Below are 10,992 nucleotides of genomic sequence, written 5' to 3' on the forward strand. Positions count from 1 at the left end.
AACATCAGTATGGCCTGTGAGTACGTTGTGACCTGTTGGTAAGTTATAATTCCAATAGTTATGAGTTCGATTCTCACTGACATATGTAAGGGTGGGGTGGGCTAAAAAAAAACATCAGTATGGCCTAATTTCTTTGAGGCAGCTAACACAAGAACACCTTCTGCATTACAAAATGTTTCTTTGGCCTAATTTCTTTAAACCCTTATGAAATTTTTTTTTTCTTACTAAAAATTAGTTTCAAACATAAATGCTTATATGAAACTATTAGTTACTTCTTTGCTAATTAGCTTTTATAGTTATTTTGAATATTTCATAATTACATAAAATTGCATTTTGGACCCCTCAAACTTTCTATCCTAGTTCCACCCCTGCTTGGAAGTTATTTGGTTGCTACGGTTTTGCCAGACACAAACAAGGTTATAGAAAACAACACTTAATTGGATCAGGGCTGATAGAAAAGAGATTAAAAGACAATATTGAATCATTATTAATTCATAACATTCCTAGCTACTTGGTACATAACATATTAATTAGTACCACCAAAGAGTTCTTTGAGTTTCTGAATCTGAGCAGCGTCAAGTAAAGTAGTCTTTGCAATGATATCAGTAGCCAAATCATTTTGAAACAGTGATGTGTCCAAAAGTTGCACAGTTGGGCTTTCACTACTGAAAGAAGCATATATGACCGCCGGAGTTTTACCCTGATTCACAAAGAAGTGATACAAGCCTTGAGGAAGAACCATAGTGTCACCCTTGTTCAGGGGCTTTTGGTAAACCTTGTTGTTCGAGGCAATGAACCCGCCAATTATCGAACTTCCTTCCCCAATAACCACTAGTTCGGTAGCTCCGGGGTGAGAGTGGATAGGGACAACACCGCCAACTTCCACGTCTGCACGACCCATGGAAACGCCAAGGCCATTGAGGCCGGGGAAGTTAAAAGCAAATGCAGCTGTGAATCCAAACTTGTACATGTTTGAAGTGTTAGCAGGCACCCCAAGGCCCGAGTGGACGAAATCATCTACGGTAACCTTTGCAGGGTCTTTGCATGAGTAGCCTGCAGGGCCTTGGGGAGCTGCGTAGTCTGCAACACAGAAGTCTTGGACGTGTAAAGCATAGGAACATGAAAGAATAAAAGAAAACACGAAGAGGAAGATAGGGGAAATCATGATGATGATGATGGCAAATGACAATGAATCCGATTTGTGTATTCTATTCCAATTCGGAAAGATTTATAAGTTTATATACAGGGGGTGTCAGGACCCCGGCCAATTTTGTTTTAATAACATCTTTATTTAAATTATTTTATACTATATTTAGCCCATCTATATTAATATATACTATACTTATACCATAGAATAATTTTCTTTTTTGGAAACTAATCAAACTATTAAACCCTTATGAAATACAGTAATTGACCAAAATTTAAATTTAAATTCTATTGTGCATCTTTGAATGGTAAGGGATCCATTTGAGGGAAGGAAATGAATTAATATTGAAATAAATGGATTATATTCCTAAACTGACGCAAATTAATGAGTTACTGTTAAACTGTTAAGATTTTTACCCTTTTTTATTTATTTATTTGAAATTGATATTTACTTGTTTTCAAATGCCAATTTTGTAAGTTTAAATGTCACGTAATTATATTTACTTACTAATTAAATTAATTTCTTACTAGCTTTCCTCCACATATGTTCTGCATGTGCAAGTATTTCTATTTTTTTTTGTCACATAATAAAAAAGAAAAGACAATAGAAGAAAACGGTTGTTGTAGAGAAAAGTTAGTAGAAGAGAAAAGTGAATTTGTGGGATTTATTTTATTTATTTTTCTTAATAAAAATATAATTTATAATTGTCATAATTGTCCCTCTGATTTAATTAATTCTCAAAGTCTTTTAATATTTTAAGGTCATTTCTGTAAAAAAATTTGATTTTGGCTAACAAAACCTCTTCTCTTAATAATAGTATAGATTCAGTTGCATTCAACAATTACAGTATTTAATATAATAATAAAACGGCCGAGACCAAAGATACAGCCACAAAATCCTAACCACCACGGATGGGGTTTTCAACGATGCCTTCATGGTTCAAGACCAGCGTTGACCGAGGTTTCTCTGGCTGCCTTCTAGCTAGTGGTGTATCTATATATAAAGGGCTATTTGGGGACCTAAATTCTTGAAACTATATTATACATTATATGAGTGGTCTATTGCTATGAAATTTGCTTTGGTACAGTTGGCAAAATTGTTGTGGCTTTGTAACTCTGTTCACTTTTGCACTAGTTCGAGTCACAGTTAATTAGGACAAGTTTGCCTCATTTAATGTATTTTTTTCTCTCATTCTTTATTTAATTTATTTTATACTATATTTAGCCCATCTATATTAATATATAAAAAAAACTGTTAAGATTTTTACCTTTTTTTATTTAGTTATTTGAAATTGATATTTACTTGTTTTCAAATGCCAATTTTGTAAGAGACCATTCTAGAGTGTTAGTTTAATTGTCGCGTAATTATATTTACTTACTAATTAAATTAATTTCTTACTAGCTTTCCTCCACACATGTTCTGCATGTGCAAGTATTTTCATTTTTTTTGTCACATAATAAAAAAGAAAAGACAATAGAAGAAAACGGTTATTGTAGAGAAAAGTTAGTAGAAGAGAAAAGTGAATTGTGGGATTTATTTTATTTATTTTTCTTAATAAAAATATAATTTTTAATTGTCAAAATTGTCCCTCTGATTTAATTAATTCTCAAAGTCTTTTAATCTTTTAAGGTCATTTCTGTAAAAAAATTTGATTTTGGCTAACAAAACATCTTCTCTTAATAATAGTATAGATTCAGTTGCGTTCAACAATTACAGTATTTAATATAATAATATAACGGCCGAGACCAAAGATGCAGCCACAGAATCCTAACCGCCATGGATGGGGTTTTCAACGATGCCTTCACGGTTCGAGACCAGCGTTGACCGAGGTTTCTCTGGCTGCCTTCTAGCTAGTGGTGTATCTATATAAAGGGCTATCTGGGGACCTAAATTCTTGAAACTATATTATACATTATATGAGTGGTCTATTATTATGAAATTTGCTCTGGTTCAGTTGGCAAAATTGTTGTGGCTTTGTAACTCTGTTCACTTTTGCACTAGTTCGAGTCAAAGTTAAGATAAGTTCGCCTTATTTAATGTATTTTTTTTCTCTCATTCTTTCCATTCCCCACCCCCAATTTTGTTTTAATAACTTGTTTATTTAAATTATTTTATACTATATTTAGCCCATCTATATTAATATTTACTATACTTAGCCCAACTAAATTAATATATGACTAATTTCAATTTACCCCCCCCTGAGGTTAGGGGTCGTCATCATATTAGTTCGTCTAGTTTCAATTTAATCAGTAACACCCTTGTACTCTCCAAATTCATCAGCCGTGTCCAATTTTTGGACTTCCGTCCAAATTGGATGTTAAATCTGTTATGTGGGCCCCTTTTAGGGGGCAAAATGGTAATTTTGAGCTCCAAATTATATAAAAATAAAAAAATAAAAAATATTATGTTTCCTTTTTTTTTTTTTTTTTTTTCTTTCTGTTTCTTTGTTTTTTTTTTTTTTATATATAATTTTGTCTTCAACCTATACAATATACACCACAAGTTATAATAGGTTTATAAAAAAAAAAAAAAAAATACTCTAGGTGTTTCTTCGTTTTTTTTTTCTCCTATTTCTTCTTCTTCTTTTTTTATTTTTTATTTTTATAAATTTTGTCTTCAACCTATACACCACAAGTTATAATAGGTTTATAAAAAAAAAAAAAAAACTCTAGGTGGTTAAAAAGCCGCTCGATGGTCTACGATATTTGTGATATATCTCCGATAAAGCAAAAAAATTTAGGATATATCTGTAAAATATATCTATAAAATATAATAGGTTTATAAAGTGAAGAATAATAGGATATATCCCCAACAAAGTGAAGAAATATCTGTAAAATATGATTAAAAAAATAAATACAGATATTTCTTCACTTTATTAGGGATATATCCTATTATTCTTCGCTCGCTGGTCTACGATATTTGTGGTATATCTCCGATAAAGTGAAGAATTTTAGGATATATCCCCAATAAAGTGAAGAAATATATGTAAAATATGATTAAAAAAATAAATACAGATATTTCTTCACTTTATTGGGGATATATCCTAAAATTCTTCCCTTTATCGGAGATATACCACAAATATCGTAGACCAGCGAGCGAAGAATTTTATGATATATCCCCAATAAAGTGAAGAAATATCTGTATTTATTTTTTAAATCATATTTTACAGATATTTCTTCACTTTGTTGGGGATATATCATATTATTCTTCACTTTATAAACCTATTATATTTTATAGATATATTTTACAGATATATCCTAAAATTTTTCGCTTTATCAGAGATATATCACAAATATCGTAGACCAGCGAGCGGCTTTTTAACCACCTAGAGTATTTTTTTTTGTTTTTATAAACCTATTATAACTTGTGGTGTATAGGTTGAAGACAAAATTTATAAAAATTAAAAATAAAATAAAAAAACGAAGAAATAGGAGAAAAAAAAAAAAAAACACCTAGAGTATTTTTTTTGTTTTTATAAACGTATTATAACTTGTGGTGTATAGGTTGAAGACAAAATTATAAAATTTAAAAAAAAAAAATAAGCGAAGAAACAGAAAAAAAAACAAAGAAAAAAAAAACGAAGAAACAGAAAAAAAAAAAAAAGGAAACAGAAAATTTTTTTTATATATAATTTGGAGCTCAAAATTATCATTTTGCCCCCTAAAAGGGGCCCACATAACAGATTTAACGTCCAATTTGGACGGAAGTCCAAAAAATTGGACACGGCTGATGAATTTGGAGAGTACAAGGGTGTTACTGATTAAATTGAAACTAGAGGGACTAACATGACAACGACCCCTAACCTCAGGGGGGTAAACTGAAATTAGTCCATTAATATATATTATACTTATACCATAGAATAATTTTCTTTTTTGGAAACTAATCAAACTATTAAACCCTTATGAAATACAGTAATTGACCAAAATTTAAATTTAAATTCTATTGTGCATCTTTGAATGGTAAGGGATCCATTTGAGGGAAGGAAATGAATTAATATTGAAATAAATGGATTATATTCCTAAACTGACGCAAATTAATGAGGTACTGTTAAACTGTTAAGATTTTTACCTTTATTTATTTATTTATTTGAAATTGATATTTACTTGTTTTCAAATGCCAATTTTGTAAGTGACTATTCTAGAGTGTCAGTTTAATTGTCGCGTAATTATATTTAGGGACAATGATAAAATAGGTCATTTTAATGTGCCTTATTATAATTCAGGAACCACAAATGTCCCTATGATAATTAAGGTCACCTATTAACAACCTACCACTGGAGTTAAACTTAATTACCAAAGTTGCCACTGACAGCTCTCTCTCTCTCTCTCTCTCTCTCTCTCTCTCTCTCTCTCTCTCTCTCTCTCTCTCTCTCTCTCTCTCTCTCTCTCTCACCCGTTGCCCATGCCCGTCTGAACCATGATCTATTCGGAGTCTCGACCCTTATAAAAATATCTCTCTCTGAGATTGGAGCATGCCATGTCCGATGAGGAGCACCACTTCGAGTCGCCGACGCCGGAGCCTCCAAAACCACTCCTTAGCATTTCATAGTTTGATTGAATGGAACGGGAGGGATTCGATTCCCTCCAAACGGTGCGTTTCTTCAGCTCCAATCTCTTTCTTTCTCATATCTGAATTCCTCGATTCTTTTGTACCGCTCATCTTCGTCACCGATCATCTTCTCTATTATTGTCTTTCTTTTGTGTTAATTTAGATCTAGATGCAGCACAATCCGATCCGCATAGTTTTGTTTTAGATTCAGAATTTATTCAATTTTGGGACTTGTAATATGGAATGAGTTGGATCGGTGTTGTTTAGGTGAATAATTGATTATTGGATAGTAATTTTGATCAGTGAGGTGCTGCTATTATGTTAATAGTTTGTTTATTGTTTTAGATCCGTAAGTTTGATTTTGAGCTCAATTGGTGTGGAGAGGACTGGTGTGGAGAGCTCTGCAGCCCTTAGCTGTGACAAGGAAGTGAGGAAAACTCAAAGTAATGATGGGATGGTGTTGTTCTTAACATAGAAGAGAGAGCCCAAATCAAATCTAGAATGTCTTCTGGCTGTGGCTACTTTTGGTCGATGGTTGGCGGTATTGGGTACGTGATTGGAATTTGCTTAATCAGCTTGGCCAGTTCGTTCATCTGTGGACGGAAATAAGTTGGGCATTAGGTTTAGATAGCAGTTAGGGGACAATGCTGAAATGTGTAGGTTGGTTCTTGGTTTTAGTTTGACTTCTTGACAACAAGATTACATGTTGCTCAGCGTTGATCATGAATATTCCATCTAATTTTGGCCAGAGGCACTTTTAGTGAATGAATTTTGGCCATTTTGTTAATGATACTTTGTTTCCCTGATCTTGAACTAATTTATTTGTTTGTAGTTGTTTGATGTGAGTCAACTTGCTTGGATTGATAAGGTTTCCAGTTATTATTATGGCGATAAAATTCTACTTCAAAAGAGAAATGTCGAAACAATAAATGTAGTTGCTTTCTTTATTGATTTATATGTTGGAATCTCTCTTTTTGGTTGTTTGGTGTCTGGAAAACTTGATTCTTAAAATTAGAAAAATGAAGCATAAAATGGAAAAGTTCCATGAGACGCACCATTAATTCTGTAACATTACGTTGTTAGTAAGTGATTCGCGTGTCAAAGTGGACGTCCAGTCCTAGTTTTATACAGTTACTTAGTTAGTGACATGTGATTAACAGTGACTTGGCTATTAACTTGTGACTTGGCTACTGACAGTTACTTGGTTAGTGACATGGTCAGTTACTTAGTTAGTGACATGTGATTAACAGTGACTTGGCTATCAACTTGTGACTTGGCTACTGACAGTTACTTGGTTAGTGACATGGTCAGTGACTTAGTTAGTGACATGTGATTAACAGTGACCTGGCTATTAACTTGTGATTTGGCTACTGACAGTTACTTGGTCAGTGACATGGTCAGTTACTTAGTTAGTGACATGTGATTAACAGTGACTTGGCTATTAACTTGTGACTTGGCTACTGACAGTTACTTGGTCAGTGACATGGTCAGTTACTTAGTTAGTGACATGTGACTAACAGTGACTTGACTACTGACAGTTACTTGGTTAGTGACATGGTCAGTTACTTAGTTAGTGACATGTGATTGACAATGACTTGGCTATTAACTTGTGACTTGGCTACTGACAGTTACTTGGTCAGTGACATGGTCAGTTACTTAGTTAGTGACATGTGATTAACAGTGACTTGGCTATTAACTTGTGACTTGGCTACTGACAGTTACTTGGTTAGTGACATGGTCAGTTACTTAGTTAGTGATGACATGTGATTAACAGTGACATGGTCAAGTACTTAGTTACTTGCATGTCACTGTCAATTTCTGATCAAGTCACTGTCAATTCCTGGCCAAGTTACTGTTCATGTCACAAGCTTTGTCACTGGCCAATTGTAAACTCGAGCTTATTAGATCAATTAGTTTTTATATCTTTTTATCGTGTCACTTTTGTGTTTAGTTTTTCTTAATGAACCATTATTTTTATAGACTCTTTACAGCAATTCAAGTTTTAAGCATCTTCTGAATTGACCAAGTCATTATCATTGGCCATGTCATATTGCACGTCACTGGCCAAGTCACAGAATGTCACTAAAAAATTATAATATACATGTTCACTTGTCTGTACATTTATATGTACATTACAGCTACAATATTGGTCAACAACTTTATATATCATGGAGTAAACTTTAGGCCTTTATATCATGGAAGCCAAATCACATAACAACTAACAAGTTTCGCATTGTTAATCATCCCCCATCCACAACAAAAATGAACAATAATCTCAACAGAAATAAGGGTGAATATGCCATCAACATAAATAATCCCATATGTACAAGCTGCAAAATACAAGTGATATGAGTAATGGTGCAAATTTTTTGGCAATAAAAGCCCGTAATACATCCCCCTATTAGTTCAAAGTATTGATATCTCAAGTATCAATATTTGTGACAGTAACATTACTCCACTAAAATCATACTTTCATATCAATATTTGTGACAGTAACATTACTCCACTAAAATCATACTTTCATAATTTCTGGATCATTCCAGGGTCCCTTGCAGACCTAAGCACCCGCCTTCATTTGGACATGAGCAATCTCCCCCAAGGAAGTCAGGAAGTTGACTGTTTAAATAGAAAGTTGCTAAAATTAGTTCAGTAACTCAAGCCATGAATTCAATCCATAACCGCGTTGTTGGTGGAGCCGTTATCCTTGTACTCCAACTCTCATTGAAAGCCAAACAACCACCAATCACCATATCGAACACCATCAGATAATGAAATCAAACATGACAGATCTTAGCAAGCAGCAATGGAAGTGCTGCTAGTTCAAATGCATACTTTATAGAATGATATAATGAAACAACCTTTTCTGCATTTACCTAAAAGGTTTGAAAACAAAGCGGAGCACAATCATTAACCTTACTAGAAAAGTATTTGCAAGATAAATTGAAGCAGATATGAAAATCAGAAAACTTTAGCCAATGCCAGAACCTTGACAACCATTGAGACCCGCATTAAAAGACTTGAAACCAAAAACATGATTTGCCTCAAACCACAGCTCCAGCAGAGGCATTTCGAGCCTGACTTGCTTTTCATGCATATGCATATATGATACATGTGATAAAACAAAGAAAACACAAAGTTTTTAAGGTTATGTCAACTACCCAGATCATACACCAAATACATCAGAAGCAATTCTATAGATTATAAAATAAACTAAGTTTTTAACACAAATATTGCTTCAAAATATATTTATTAGGATCTCAAGGAGACCGGCTAAATGCCAACAATATATAACTCCCAAGAACCCTTATCTTCTTTGTCCAATCTTGGTTATCCATCATTTTCTAGATGTCTGTGTACAGAAAACTTATATTAAAGTAAGCCAACTGGTGTTAGACAAAGGAAAAAAATATGTAGGGACATAAAGATAACATCAAACCACTAATGGTGGAAATGACAAACACATCTGCAAACTCCAATCGAAATGAAAATGCAGCAAGCAAAGACCATTGTTAGTTTTAAAATCTCCTTTACCCCTTCCGAAGCTCTTCATTTAAAAATATGGAGTCTATGCATATTCTAATCTTCCAGACTGATATCCTGTACAGTACTACCCATAGGTTGTGGCAGTAGGATACTACAGGCCCTGATCAACTACATACCAGGGGGCTCCTTCTTTGTACATGGCATCAACTTGTTCAAAGGGAGTGGTAAAATGCATATTCGGTTCCATGCCTTGGATCTGCAAGTCAAGTCACAAACACCAAGAATAGAATAACTTCACTTACTATCAAAATAAGATCCAAACTAACAATGCTAAAGTAAGATGGTCAAGAAAGTACTACGAACATACCATATAAATCTCATTATTTGCATGTTCAGGAACAATATACATTTCGATTGAAGGACTGCCACCCCTATATAATACAAGGATGCAAAATGTCAGCCTACACTAAACAACATCTTTATAGTGTTTCTGATATCGGATTATTACACAGGAAGCAAAGATTTCAATTCTCTATTTTAGTAATGTTTTGAAATTCTCATTTCTACCAATCTGAGCAATCATCAAATGAAGCAATGAGGATTTACACACTCCACATTTACTTCAAGTCTTCAACACAATCTTTACTCATCGAAACACTTCATGATTCAGAACCACACAAAATCCTAACACTTCAATTATGCTTGTCAATTTAAAAAACTGTAATTGCCAAACAAAACAGTAACCCTGGAATTAATCAACGCTTAGATCTATTCCTTCTCAAACAACATTATCCATTCTCATCAAAATTGCTACTTAAAGCACAACACTATCCATTAGATTTGTTCACCATCACTCAAATTCTATCACATACTAAATCTTGACCAAAACACCTCGACAGAAAAAAAAAAAAAAAAAAAAAAAAAAGGCCAGAGAATGAAACTGAAAATTGAAGGAGTTACCGAAATTGCGACCGACGATACAATGCCAAATAGGTCCGTGCCTCAAGTCAAACTCCTTTCGCCACGTCCTTCTCTACGCTATGAGTCTCAAATGCCTGAACAAAACCATAATTCCCTAAGCGAAAAACCTATTTCCGAATCAAATCCAGTGATTAAAACAACAAACGTGCTTGCTGGTGGAGGTGGTGACAGCCGGTGAGGGTTTCCGGTAGTCGAAATTCAGCTTCGTCGGCACAGTGCTGGGAACTCTTCTCTTGGCGTCTTGGCTCATTTTGCTGTCTCCTGCTTCCAATTCTAGATCGGAGTAAGCTCCGGTGCAGGCGAGGTCCTCTGGTAGGGAACCACTTCTAAAGGTCTGTTCTCTGTGGAGGATGAGAAGATATAGAGAGACAGAGAGAGAGCGAGTTGCCTTTAAGGATAGAATGGGAATCAAATAATTAAAAACTGACCTTTTTTAACATTACTCTTTTATTTGAAAGGACTAAATTAATATTAATAACAATTCACAATGGACCTTTTTATCAAGTGGGAAACTAGGTGACCTTATTATCATTTCACTCTCTAAAGTGACCTTTTCCATCATTTCCCTTTATATTTACTTACTAATTAAATTAATTTCTTACTAGCTTTCCTCCACACATGTTCTGCATGTGCAAGTATTTTCATTTTTTTTTGTCACATAATAAAAAAGAAAATACAATAGAAGAAAACGGTTATTGTAGAGAAAAGTTAGGGCTAGTTTGGGATTGCTGCGACTTTTTTAAAAAACTGTTGCTGCTGTGTTGTGAGAATAATCAGCTGTGAATTAAAACAGTTTCGTGTTTGGTAAATAATATTTTTAAAAGTGCTGTCAG

General features: G+C 33.8%; 1 protein-coding gene and 1 long non-coding RNA gene across 2 annotated transcripts; both read right to left on the bottom strand.

Annotated features, from left to right (window-relative positions):
- Nucleotides 1-441: 441 nt before the first annotated feature.
- Nucleotides 442-1,165, bottom strand: LOC133739801 (auxin-binding protein ABP19a-like). Its single transcript, XM_062167911.1, has one exon. It carries the CDS (start codon nucleotides 1,163-1,165, stop codon nucleotides 527-529), a length of 639 nt encoding a protein of 212 aa, XP_062023895.1. The 3' UTR covers nucleotides 442-526.
- A 6,720-nt stretch (nucleotides 1,166-7,885) lies between these two features.
- Nucleotides 7,886-10,478, bottom strand: LOC133740591 (uncharacterized). Its single transcript, XR_009861486.1, has 3 exons — nucleotides 10,139-10,478; nucleotides 9,546-9,609; nucleotides 7,886-9,434 (listed from the first exon to the last, which is right to left on the bottom strand). It is a non-coding gene; the product is annotated as an uncharacterized LOC133740591 (long non-coding RNA).
- Between the last annotated feature and the right edge of the window lie 514 nt (nucleotides 10,479-10,992).

Source organism: Rosa rugosa, chromosome 1 (assembly GCF_958449725.1).
Source record: "Rosa rugosa chromosome 1, drRosRugo1.1, whole genome shotgun sequence".
NCBI lineage: Eukaryota > Viridiplantae > Streptophyta > Magnoliopsida > Rosales > Rosaceae > Rosa > Rosa rugosa.